The sequence below is a fragment of the Oryx dammah genome, unplaced genomic scaffold, assembly GCF_014754425.2.
Source record: "Oryx dammah isolate SB20612 unplaced genomic scaffold, SCBI_Odam_1.1 HiC_scaffold_3, whole genome shotgun sequence".
Taxonomy (NCBI): Eukaryota; Metazoa; Chordata; class Mammalia; order Artiodactyla; family Bovidae; genus Oryx; species Oryx dammah.
In genome coordinates, this window is record NW_024070187.1 from 85,797,969 (window position 1) to 85,811,844 (window position 13,876).

At 36.9% G+C, this 13,876-nt stretch overlaps 1 protein-coding gene across 3 annotated transcripts in view; it reads left to right on the forward strand.

Moving 5' to 3' along the window:
* The window catches only part of SLC4A4 (solute carrier family 4 member 4), a 366,663-nt gene that overhangs the window by 339,456 nt on the left and 13,331 nt on the right, over positions 1 to 13,876 (forward strand). For all 3 annotated transcript variants that reach the window (XM_040237036.1, XM_040237034.1, XM_040237035.1), the window contains exons 19-22: positions 43 to 221; positions 1,377 to 1,449; positions 9,650 to 9,718; positions 12,517 to 12,690. In XM_040237036.1, the coding sequence (XP_040092970.1) occupies positions 43 to 221; positions 1,377 to 1,449; positions 9,650 to 9,718; positions 12,517 to 12,690 (495 nt within the window). The remainder of the gene's footprint in view (positions 1 to 42; positions 222 to 1,376; positions 1,450 to 9,649; positions 9,719 to 12,516; positions 12,691 to 13,876) is intronic.

A 13,876-nucleotide genomic window follows, 5' to 3' on the forward strand; every position in this document is an offset into this window, starting at 1 on the left:
ATGTGTGCTTTCTCCACATGGCTTTGTTACCTCTTGCTGCAGAAAGGAGCTGGATATCACCTGGATCTCTTTTGGGTGGCCATCCTCATGGTGGTGTGCTCCTTCATGGCCCTTCCGTGGTATGTGGCTGCTACTGTCATCTCCATCGCTCACATCGACAGTTTGAAGATGGAGACAGAGACTTCTGCACCTGGAGAACAGCCCAAGTTCCTAGGAGTGAGGTATGTTAAATCAGGAAAAAAAAAAAAAGGCTCTATAAACCATGCCACTCCACACATCTATGTGTCAGTCAGAAGGAGATGGGCCAATGTGGAGGAGAAAGGACTGGTGACGAATGATTTATTCTGGACTTGCTACTCTAGAAAGGACTAAGTTTTCACTCGAAAGAGAGTCTTCACCAATTTCTTGAGTTCACTTCTCAAGTTACATACATTTCCTTTGATTAGCAAAAGGCTAAATGGTACAGAGTGAAAACTCAAACAGGTCATTCAGTTTCTTCAACATGCAGGTAATTTTGGAGCTGTGGTGTGTACTATATCACAATCATAACTAAAGGCTAAAGCCTTTCATTTTTCAGCTCTGTTGAGACTTTCTAAAACTCTTGAGTCTGCTTATGATTTTCAAGATGCTATGAAAGGAAAGGAATTCTTATTTTCCACTTAATTTTCTGTGTTATAAGCACTGAGAAACCTTGACCTCCAGCTGTTCAACCTGGGTAGCCATGAAGGGCTTTTATGAGACCTTTATACTCTACTGTGTATTTTTCGCAATAGACTCTGCTCCTAACTGCTCGGGTGACTAGCTCACATGACTGGGCCATCAGTTCCCACGCCACAACAGTGGGTGATTCTTTCTTGGGAGCTGGGGGAGGGGTTGTTGTATGGGAATCATATTTGTTAAAAATTACTTTTGTTGTTGTTGATTTGGAAATGAGACTGATGGGATTTATTGCATTTGGGAAATTCCCTGAGCTGTTTGTTAATTAGAATGTGGGGCACTGTAATAACTGTCTCTTGTGAAGGAAGGTGTAATTATATAATGGTACAACTAGTTTAAAAAATAAGGGTTTCATATAGGCCAGTAACTGATTGACCAAGAGCAAGTGATTTTTTAACCCTGATTCTAAAAAGACAAAGGATTTAGCAGAATTACTTTTTTCCCTTGATGAATCAGATCACACACTGCAATAGCTTTAAGAGAACTTTATAGTTCTATTGAGTCTATAAGCTGTCCTTGAGGTGTTAATTACATATGATATCCACACTTTGTGAAATATCGATTTGGTCAATGTAGAGTCTTTTTGTTTGAAGGTGAAAAGACAAGAGCATGTTTATAAAAACAAGAGGTAGATTGGTAATCTTTTGATTTGGTTTCAGGGAACAAAGAGTCACTGGAACCCTTGTGTTTATTCTGACTGGTCTGTCAGTCTTTATGGCTCCCATCTTGAAGGTAAATATATGAAATACTCGCCTTGTCCTCCTTCTCAGAATACTGACAGATAACTGGATATGTGAAGAATAGAATTCTCCAGGAAGTATCAACGAGTTTCTTATCACATGCATAACACACTGAATGAAGCAGGGATCAGGTAGAATGAAGACTTTAAAACCTTTTATCTTGATCTCCTCACTCCTTCATCCCTTCTATTATTATTATTGTAGTAATTTGGTTGAACCATATTAAATTACCACTATTCAAATTTTTTGATCTACGGCTAGGGCAGTTTCCTATAGTTCACTTACTACCTGAACTCCACTCCCAACATTTTTCGCTCTCCTAGTCTCTCTACATCTTTTCTTCCCATCACTTCCCATTTACTTGTCTTTAAGTCATACCCTCCCTTCCCACATTAGACTCCTGGATAACATGAATGACTCAGGATGACCACTTTGTAATTGTTCTCTTATTCTTAATGATTGCTGACTGTTTCTGTTTTCTTCAAATCACAAGGCCTAATATCCACAAAGAGAGACTGAAATTACTGATTTATAACAGGAAAACTTTAGAAATGAGCTTTTGAGGAATAAAAATGATAGATTATTTAGAAAGTTAGGGTCAATATGCAGGTTTGATTGATGGGATGAATGTCTCTTTAACAGATAAATATAAACTGTATATGAAAGCCTATTTAAAAGTAGAGATGGTACTAAAAAATGTAATATATATATATATATATGTCATGAAGTTTCCCATTTTCTTTTGTGACACAAATATTTTATTCTTTTTTATTATAGAAACAATACTTGCCAGTGAGTGATAATTTGTATCTTATGCTTGGCATTACAGTACAAAGCATGAATATCACTTATGGACCTAATAATAGCTGTCAATAACCACTGTTAGTAGTATCCTTCCAAATTTTTCTCTGAAAATTTTTGTTTGCTTTTAAACAATTCTAATTTTTAAAAAGGTTTTTTAAATGCTTATTTAATTATACAAGTAATGAAACAGTACATTCTTGTAAAGAACTCAAACAATACAGAAGTACAAAGAAAGGCAAAACTTCATTTCTTTCAAGTTCAGACATTTAAATGACAATTGCCAACTAGATGAGTTCGTGGAAAGTAGAAATATGATCTCAACTTATAGCTAGGACTGACTTTACCTTCAGAATAATTAGATTAATGCATACAATATGCACAAAACAGTTTGTAAACAGTAAAATACTTAAGTATTCATCTTTTGCCCTTTATTTCTACAATATCAGTTAACTCATGTAATTAATTTTTGACTGGAATCGTGAAGGAATATGTATCTCATGTAATGTGTAGGGAAGTAAAAGTAACTGCAGGGCATTTGTTTCTGGTTACATACAGAGGACCTTAAAAAAGGACAGATCTTATGTGCTGTGGGGACAGAGGGAAATCCATTGTCACTTTGCCAATGCAGAGCAAGTTGTGGGGTAGATTTGATTTGCTGTGAGTTTCATAGCATCAAATTCTCTGCTAAAGTGCTGTGTGTCCTCTGTCGCCCCATAGACCCCAGCACATCAGCTGGTGGAAAGTCTAATGACAGTTTTTTCCCACATGGCCAATGGAACCTCGTGTGGACAGGTCAGCTCTTAGAGAGATCATTGTAGCCTCAGGTTGTGGAAGGCTCTACTAGAAATCTGCCCCTGGAACCCCTGAAGGTGGATTCACATGATACAGCTGCAGAGTTTCTTTTATAGGATCTCTTAGTACGTAGCCGCTATAAAGATACGTCAGAATCTTCCCATCAGTTCCTATGTACTCATCACTCTTTTTTCTTTTATTTTTATATTATTTCTTTTCATGAATGCAGTGTAAAATCCTAACTCAAAAAAGTCAGATGTGTTTAAATTTTTTTTGTTTGTTATAGCAGATTGGTTTTATCTTGGAGAATCTGTCAACTGAGTAATCATGCCTGATTCCAAAGGGATATAGAGAACAAACAGTGTATAAACTGCTATTTTTAGGAAGAAATGCAAGGTCTCTTCCTAACTCTTTTCTCACCCAAATATGGCTGCAGAGAAGTTAAAGCTGAAAAGAACTTTATTTCTTCATTTTATGCTGATTCTTTTTGCTCCTGATTTGTAAAACATGTTACTATCTACAGGAACAGATTACAATGCAGAGAAAGGAGTGATATAGGTATAAGGGATCACAGAGCATAAGCTTGCTTTTCCTTTGACCTTCCTTAAGTACTCATGTTCTAGCTCCCCCTCATTCGGGTACTAGTATCCATAATTGTGGCTATTTCCACCTGGCAACTTTGGGTCAATATAAAGGAGTCAATATGAGAATCAGTGAAAAGTGAAAAAAGGAGTTCAACAATCATTTGTGCCAGGCAAAATATTGCCCAAGATCTGGGAAATGAAATTGTTTTGTTAATGTAGTTTCCAACATATTGTAGGAAATGTAGATTTAAAAACAAGGGTTCAATAGTCTAGCATTGACTATTGCAATTCATTACTTCAGTTAGTGAGGCTATTCCTTACTTCAGGAACCACATCTGAACAGGTCAGCCAGTTTCAGATCAGGCGCCCTTCTTAGCACTGAAGTTTCCTAAGTTACATGCATTTCTCTACAGGAACCTTGTTAGCTCATTTGAAAAGTCAACACAGGAAGAAACGGATGTTGAGAGTAGTTTAACTGAAACCTAAGTTATGAGTGAGAAAAGTCAAGATTAACAATTAACCTCAGAAGTCACTTAGAAAGTAGTATTAGCACCTAACTTGGAGGAGGGAATGTGACTATATGTCTATATAACCGTGTGTTTTAACGAAACACATGACAAATTTAAGGAATGATTTTACTTCAAAGAGCTGCCTTTGAAAGGCAGATTAAATGAATGAAACAGAAAGAAACATGTGACTTTTAAAAATTTCCTCCCAACTTCCTCCCACCCTTTCCTCCCAACTCCCAGGATCCCTTACAGGTTTGGTGGCCTCCGATGATGCTAGTTATAATATTTTCTGCCATGCATTAAGTAGTCTGGGTAGTCATTCCCCATGCCTATGTAGGCAGACTTACTGTGAACATTGATTACTTTGAAGCTGATGACTTCTGTTTTGATCTCTTTTCCAAACTCGATCTTTTTACAGAGAAGAATGCAATGCAGGGAATCATAATGTACTAGCTTTAAGTTCAGGAGGACACCCCTTGACCTTGGCCAGCAACCAGTGGTACAGGCTTCACATCTTACCACTGGTTCAGTACAGAACTGCTTAGAAGCAGGAATAACTGACTTCCCAGGCTGGCTAGACAGTTTAGATCTGTGTTTCTGCAGCGGAAATACTGACTGTTAAGCTAGGGTTCTGTATGGGGAGACTCAGGGAGACCAAAGAGCAGGAAGAAGATGAAAGGCAGTTTCTGCAGCTTTCTTTTTCCATTCTTATGGCAGGCCTAAAGCAATACAGATCAAGAAAAGTTCACTGCTATTTCTGTTGTCTTTGCTTGAATTAGTTTATCTTTAACATGAGGAGTGACCAGAATTTATCCTTCAGATTTGTTCAGTGATCTAGAATGTGGAGGAGAGCATTTAAATTGTATTTGACAAACATTTGCTGAGCTCCTGCTATATGCTGTACACCCTGCTAACAGGGAAACAAGGAGAAGTGGTAATGAAGATGATGATAAAGATGATTGTATTCATAGCTCTCATATATTCAACTTGGACTAAGGACTCTGCACAGACTTTTTATATTTAGTTCTCCAATAACACCTACCAAAATTATACTTACTTAAGATTTTTTTAATCTTAAAAAAGGTTTTAATTGGATTTCTTCACCAACCATATAATACACAGTTACTATATTGTTAACATCTCAAATTTATTTTTTTTTAAATTTTGTTTTGGTGAATAGCCATTTAACAAACAATGTTGTGATTGATTCGTAACATTGGAAAGGGATTCAGCCACATATAGACATGCATCCATTCTCTCCCAAACTCTCCTCCCATCGAGGCTGCCACGTAACATTGAGCAGAGTTCCACGTGCTATACAGTAGGTCCGTGTTGGTTATCCATTTTAAATTTAGACTGTGTACATATCCATCCAAAACTCCCTAACTATCCCTACCTGAATCAACTTTATAGTTAAGAAAAATTGTGAGGAACTTGCCAGGTCACAAAGTTCCCTGAATTGTTCAAGCCAAGATTTGAACTCAGGCAGTTCTGAGTCCAAAGCCTGACCTCATAACCACGTGGTGTACCACCTTTGAGATTAAAAACAGTATTTGCCTTCAAAGAACTATTCACTTTCATTTTCCTTGAGATGATCTTTGCCAGCATCTCTGACCCAATATCTAATTCTCTCAAGTATAGAGAAAGATAGCCTTTTTACAAACTCTTTCATCATAGCTTGCTCCACGATTTCAGTGATTACGGATCAGATTGCAAGTCTGCGGCTTCTTTACGTTGATTTTTAAGGCTTAAGGGTGTTAGGATATTGTTTTAATAGCATGTTCCTGAAGACAGTTGTTAGTGTTGAAAAAGCAATATTGTAAAACTTTGATAAAACCAAGTCTTGTATTCTGACCTTTGTAGCCCTTCTTCTGTGCTAAACTCCTGCCATGTCAGGCCCACCACAGAGGAGCCAAAGAAACCTGTGCTTTGCACTTGTAGGCTTCTCGACCTGCCACTAAAAGCCCTCTTGATAATGATTTCAGTACTACATTCATCGAGGAGGGCATGGCAACCCACTCCAGTATGCCTGCCTGGAGAATCCCCATGGACAGAGGTGCTTGGCAAGCTATAGACCATGGGGTCACAAAGAGTTGGACACAACTGAGCAACTAAGCACAGCACAGCACTGCACTCATCAGATACTTATTATGAGCTAGACCCTAAACTAAATATCTGTGCTATGCAGTCTTTGTTATGGGGCTTCCCTGGTGGCTCAGCAGTAAAGAATCTCCCTGCCAGTGAAGGAGAGGTGGATTCAATCTTTGGATCGGGAAGATCCCTTGGAGAAGGAAGCTCCAATATTCTTGCCTGGGAAATCCCATAAGCAGAGGAGCCTGGTGGGCTGCAGTCCATGGGTCTCACAAAGATTTGGACACGACTGAGTGACTAAACAACAGCAAATCTTTATCATAAGCACTGTATGGATGAGAATACTGAAGATTGGGGAAGTTAATCATTTTCTCTGGGTTGCACAATGGCAAGTAACAGAATTGTAACCCACGTCTGTCTAACCTCTATGCCCATGCTCTTATCAAGATCTCATTTTCGGTTTTAAACACACACTGTATAACACACACTGACTATGATTCTGCTGGGAGACCTCATTCTTATACTGAAATCTGTGCTGTGGACAACTTCAAACCCCTCTCCCCTTTTTTTAAAATTGCATTTACCTTCTTTACATTTTTTTTTCTTTTGGGGATAATCTAACAGTATCAAAATCAAAGGGAAGAATATGTCACCAGAATTTGAAAATTTTGGTAACATTGCTGAATATGTTAATATTGATCTCATCTCTGTGTCATTATTCTACCTAGTGATAGGATCAAACATTTAATTTTTTTCATTTTTAATGTATATTGAAAGCATTGTACAATAATATTTATAATTATGCTTTTTGGCATTCTGGGTATGATTGCTTATTTGTATGATTTTTGGCATAATTTTATCATTTGATACTTCTTGATATGCCTGTGAATTTAGTATACCTTGTGTTCTGTGTTTTAATTTCTCTTGTCTTGCTTTATATTAGTGTATCCCTGATATTACTATGTATATCATAGTAGTTAAAATGGGATCCTATCTTTTTAAAGCACATTCTTCTCTTCCTTTCTTTGGGAGATTTCTATTGTGATTAATATTATATTGTGATGAATTTTTAGGGATTGACCTTCTGATATGACTCATAAATCAAATCCAATAAAAAATATCCTCTAACCCAGTAATTCTGTTATGTTTCATCAGACTCTCCAAACTGAAAGATTTTTACTGAGACACCACACTATTGTAAGAAAATGGTGGATTTAACAAGACATTTGTATCACATTGAACTTAGCTAAAAATCAAATTAATAGCCTTCTTCATATGTACTATTTCACCACAGAATAATTTTTAAAAAACATGATCGTATCTAAAGCTATTTTCCTCCTCATACCATATTCTGAGTTAATGCTACCTTCTGATTTCATCTTGTGATTAATTTGGTAATATGTGTCATCATCAGTTCAGAGAGAACAGACCTAGGCTCAAGGCACAAATTGCCTTCACTCTGGCATTAGAACCACGTTCGAGAAAATGCTTAGCTAAGCTTAGGTGACAGGTGGGGATAAGGTCCAAGATCATCTTTGTGATTACTTTCTTTTAAGCCAGATTAAAAAGTAACTATGGTAGGATTTCTAACAAGTTTCCCATGAACTATATACTACTTTTCTCTCCTTCCACCTTTCATTTCTTCCCAAGAAATTAGAAATGAAATGATAAGAAATCATCATATATTAAGGAAGCATAGAAGTGGCCTTGTCTGTGGAAGATATTTTAAAAATTAAGAAATAAGTCAAAACAATAAGTCAAAAAATAAAAAGAGGTGATAATATGTATACAAATAACTGATTCACTTTGCTGTATAGCAGAAACTAGCACAATATTGTAAAGCAACTATATGCCAATAAAATTTAATTTAAAAAAATAAGCCAAAATATGAAAGGGTCTTTTCGTTAGTTTTATTCTGTATTTTTTAAAAATAAATTTGTATGGAAGCATCATAAGGAATGGAAACACACACGTTCTAAAGAAAATGAAAACAACTGTCCAGACTCCAGTGTCTGGAACGTGATACGTTTACCTCTGTGGTGACTGTTGGGTATTACAGGATGCACGGCTTCGCTGCCACTCACACTGCCCTTCCCACCACCTTCAACTTTTGAAGTCATTTAATTTTCTGAGTTCAAGATCAGATTCGCTATGTTAAAATTGTTGGACTTCTTTAGAAGAGGCACATAGTGTTTTCATAAAATGGTATATTTTCTCTATAGAAATTTAAGTTTTTATAGCTAATCAATAACAGTTGGCAGTTATGACCTATTTTGGAATTTATCCTATTTCTGTAGTAGTCGCCAAAGGGTCTCAGATACAGAACTGTTCGAGGTAATCACAAGGAAAGGCTGATAAACATTTTGCTTCAATTTCTTAATACATGTGATAGTTCTTTAAAAATTACTCTAAAGTCATACTGTTTTCTGGCTACAATAGCCTCCTTTGTGCAGATTTGGTAAGACTGGACTTAATTGATTGTGGTTTTAGTATTTGAGCTTTGAGAACTCCTGAACTTGAACTTCTTTTCAAAATCCAAGCTTGAGAACCCTTTTTTGTTGTTGTTCGGATAGAAGACTTCCCAGAAACAGTCATCCCTGATTTGACTTGTTTCCACAGTGCTAGGAACATTTCAGAGGTTTAGGAATAGACAAAAGTTAGAAGCATCATATTGGAACTTCCCTTACATTACTGTATAAATTCTTGTTAACTGATGCATGAAAATGTATTAATTCATTATTAAAGGATATGTATTAATCTGTGTGTGTGATTAATTGCTTCCAGATGCTCTATGCTCCTTTCAAGCAGCATTCTCATTAGTTAGTCCTCTTAATATTCCCAAGAAGAAGAAAGGGGACAGTCGTTTGATGTTTACTTAATTGAAAGAGGCATATATACACCAAGCTGATATTTGGTGTAATAAATACTGTAATTTTCACTTGGTGAAAATTATTTAGAGAAAAGCCAGCAGACTATTGGGACAGAAATTTGGTCTCAGGAGTGGGGCAACCCTCTGCCTTTCTTTCTGCTGCACAGTTCATGCAAACATCTGATTTACATGGTCATTCCTTTTAAGGGAAAGGGAAACAGACTTTTTCTCCATTGAAAAAGTCATTTTAAGGTCATGCATGCTAATTGTTCTTAAAAAGTGCAAACAAGCATCAGATGCTTCATCAATATGAAAGTCTCCTTCACCCTCCTTTCTTTCTTTCTAGTACAAAGTGTTTAGAAGTTTATCAGTGATGAGTAAAGCACACTGATTGGTGGTCACTGTTACTAAATCCTATCTTTTAGTTTCAGATTTAGCTTTTACTTAAACTGACCCTCTCTTTTACTGTTTTTATTATTATTATTATTATTATTATTATTTTATTATTGTTTTTAAACTTTCTTCAATTTTTTTCCATCCTAGTTTATTCCCATGCCTGTGCTCTATGGTGTGTTCCTGTATATGGGAGTAGCATCTCTTAATGGTGTGCAGGTAAGTTTTCCATAGCAATCTAAGCATAGTTAGTTATATTTTCTAGTAGTAGTATAAACAGTCCAATAATAGATCATTGAAAAAAAGTGCTAAAAATGCATTTATTTTCTATTTTCTCCACCATTCACCTGTGTTTCTGATTTAATTAACAAAAGTAAATTTGTTAACAAATGTTGTCATGTATACTTATCCTTGAAATAAGCTGTTAAAGGCCGTTTGACTAGGAAAGTAAGAACTCTCTGTGATCTCCCTCCCTCCTTCCCTCCTTACTTCCTCCCTCCCTTCTTTCCTTCCTGAAAAATAGTGCTTGAGGCATATTTTGCCTTTACCCTATACTAAGAGCAACCTATTCTCACTTGATTTGCTTTTCACATGGCTGAGATCACTGATCAAGAGTTTTGCACCAGTGAAGGAATCAAGTCAACTTGGTTAATGTGCTACTTTTGTCAGAAATTTCAGCTTGTCACATCTTGGGTAAAACTGCCCTCCCCCACTTTTTAAAAAATCATTAAGGAAAACTTAAGGGACTTTGTCTTTCAATTGAGGTTTACTTTAATTGGCACCAGGAAACTGGAAATACTTCTGCTTTCTGGCGCCTTGTTAACTGTAGCCTTATTTAGCACTTAATGATGTTTTAATGGAAAAGACTGCATGTCCTGTGAGCATCATAAGAATTTATTTAAACCCCTTTGTAAGAATCCTTGTTTTCATTTATTGGATTTAGATTAATTTGATTTTAGAGTCTGATAGAGTGGCCAGAACTCCAAAAAGAGAAAGGCTATTTTATTGGGTAGAGTTCTTTGAGTAGAGTTCTTCACCATTTGTATATTTATTACACAATACAAGGTGGTTCTTCATAGACTGGACTAGAAGAATGTGAATGTGGGTTTACTTCATGAATGTCCATGAAACTTCTGGGAAGTATAAATGTGTAAAAATATTTTTACCTAACATAGTAAATATTCTTTCTTACTTTAGTAAAAATATGAAACAAACATGGTCCCCAAACAAATAGTTCATATTTTTGTTTGGCCTAAATAAGTCAGTCTAGATCAAAACTTTGATTTATGTGTTCTAGATGTATAATCAATGGTTGGAGCTACAAGCTTATTAAGTTAAACAGAAAGGAAAGAAAATCAGTGAATTTATAACAGTAGGGGAAAAAAGATCCCTTGCTGAAAGGATAGCTAGTGGATTTTTAAAACTCTACTGTGGTATTGCCCTATTGCCCTTTCTCTTTACTTTTTCTCTTGACTCTCCCTCTTTTATTTTTATTTATTTATTATTTTGGCCACACTGTGCAGCTTGTGGGATCTCAGTTCCTCTACCAGGGACTGAACCTGTGCCCTCTGCAGTGAAAGCTCAGAGAACTACCCCTGGACCACCAGGGAATTCCCGACTCTTCCTCTTTTAGACCTTTTGGGCAAGATTCGAGTTAGTAAAAAATTTTGGTACCTCAGTCTTTATAGGTAGGACTGCTCCTATCAGTCAAAAATAACTTTGGAGGAAGGAAGAAAACTCTTTAAATAGGAAATCACTTCAGGGAAGATTGTGATAGCCTATTTACTTTACGTTTTTCCCTTTCCTCTAGAGAGAAAGTAGAGACATTATTTCAGAGTTCTTATTAAATGATCATTCGATTCAGCAGATGTTTAGTAAGCATATTCCATTTGAAAATTCCTATGATAGGTATTTAAATATTATCATTATTATCATGATTGATGTAAACTCAGTAGTTGTTCTTTGAAGCACAACACCAGGCACATAGGTGTTCAGTAGTCATTTTAATACCTATTTATACATAACAGTGGAATACCCTTTCCTAGATCAGGTAACTAGTTGTTGGTGATCTAAAAGTCACTACAGTATTCACATGGCTTTTCTCTGGGAAATGGTAATTTATTGCTGAATATATTAGTTAAGTTATGCCATAGATAATGCAAAATTTATGAAAATACCAATGCATTCCCATTTTCAGGTCAGATACTTCTTTTATATCCTTAAAACAGTATTGAAATATATGTGATACATAGCATTGCCTCTTCTTTTCAGATAAGACAGCTTAGGCACAGGGAAATACATGAGTTAGCTACCTTCCTTTAACAGGTTATTAGTAGCATAGGCCCAGGCTCTTCTCTCCTAAGGTGTAGATAGTACATGTAGAAAACAGGAGCTGAGGACTTCCTTCGTGGTCCAGTGGTTAAGAATCTGCCTGCCAGTGCAAGGGACGTGGGTTCAATCCCTGCTCTGGGAAGATCCCACATGTCGTAGATCAACTAAGCCTGCGCGCCACACCCACTGAGAGTGTGCTCCCAAGCTGGCAAGCCACAACAAGAGAGGCCACTGCAATCAGAAGCCATGCACCACAGCTAGAGAGTTAGCCACTGCTCACTGCAACCAAGAAAGTTCATGCACAGCAATGAAGACCCAGCACAACCAAAAATAAATAAAGTTTAATAAAATGAAAGGAAAACTCCAGGATCTTAAAAAAAAAAATGTAGGAGATGGACATCTTGAGTTTATATTTGACTTTGAGACTTTATTTAGTGGCCACTTTGTCTCATATTGTCCTATAGCTGCATAACTTTCTTGCAAAGTAACGAAAACCGGAAGAGTCGTACTGTCTTACTGTGTTAAATGATGCTTCTTCTCTTCCTGACCAGTGTTCTCTAACAAGGTCCTTGCTTGCCTAAAATACAGACTATAAAACACTCGCGGTTAGTTAGATGGAAAGAAATGACTTGGTGCATCAGCCCTTGAAGTAATGCGCTTGCCCTGTCCTTCCCTTTTCTCCCCAGTTCATGGATCGTCTGAAGCTGCTCCTGATGCCTCTGAAGCATCAGCCTGACTTTATCTACCTGCGTCACGTCCCGCTGCGGCGAGTGCACCTGTTCACTTTCCTGCAGGTGCTCTGTCTAGCCTTGCTCTGGATCCTCAAGTCCACCGTGGCTGCTATCATTTTTCCAGTCATGGTAGGGATTGTTCTGATTGAACCTACCCATGAGATCACACCAACATCATGCAGTTATTATGATATTGATGACACATGTGTCTTTTATGGATAGTTCCAGTTGGTTTTTTTTTTTTTTTTTGAGTTTTGACCTAATCAGTTTGGTGGATAATAACTTGGGGTTCCCAGGTCTCTGGTTGTCTAGGCTGGACCTTGTAGTCGGACAGCTGAGTTCAGGTATTGGCTCTGGTTCATGCTGACCCGTGAACTTCCCTGAGCCCCCATGAACTCATCAGTAAAATGAGAATGGCATCTTAGTTTTATTCTGTGAGTCAGTAATGAATAGAAAGTGGATAGCATAATGCCTGACACATGGTAGACACAAGTACACATGACTAGTTATTTTTAAAATATTGCTGTACGTTGGAGTCAATCAGAATACACTTCAGGTCAAATAATAGAGGACCAGTTTGGCAGCTTATAAGAGGTCAATGAGTGAATTAAAAGAAATGGAGAGCGAAGCTTAGTTTTTGAAGTTCTTCAAATTTGTATCATGCTAAGTGTAAGGGTAAGTCTGGGCTCTCCTTGCCATGTTATGATGTGAAGGAAGGTGAAACAGCCAACGTTCAACTCTGAATCACAAATGAAGAAGGACATAAGGAAATGCTAGCTCTGTATTTGACTTCATCATTGAATTTGTGTGTGTGGGAAATAATGCTACTGTAGCTTTACTTTTTTTTTTTTTTTTGCTTTTTTTTCTTTTTAATTAAATTGTTATTTCTCTAAGAGATGCAGAGGCTGACATAGAGCATAATCTAAAGACAACTGGTAATTTGAAGCAGAGTCAGGACTTCCAGGTCTTACTGCATATTAATTTTGCTGCTGAGCAAAGGCATCTTTAATATACCTACCTTCAAGAGCAGTTCATAAAATCAAAGATACAGAGCTCAAGAGTCCTGGGGTTCAAGTTGGAAAACTGGAACCTTTTGCATTCTCCCTTTATCTGGCTTTGTGATCTTGGATAACCTGCATATGTCCCTAAGCTTCAGTTTTTTTTCCTTTTGGGTTAGAGATACTAACATCTACCTTTTGGGTTGGTCATCATGGGAATAAATGAGAAAATATTGTCTAAGTGTTTACCACAGTGTCTGACTAAGGGTAAATATTCAGTTAAAGGTGGTGATTAAAGTCACCCCATTGGAATAAAT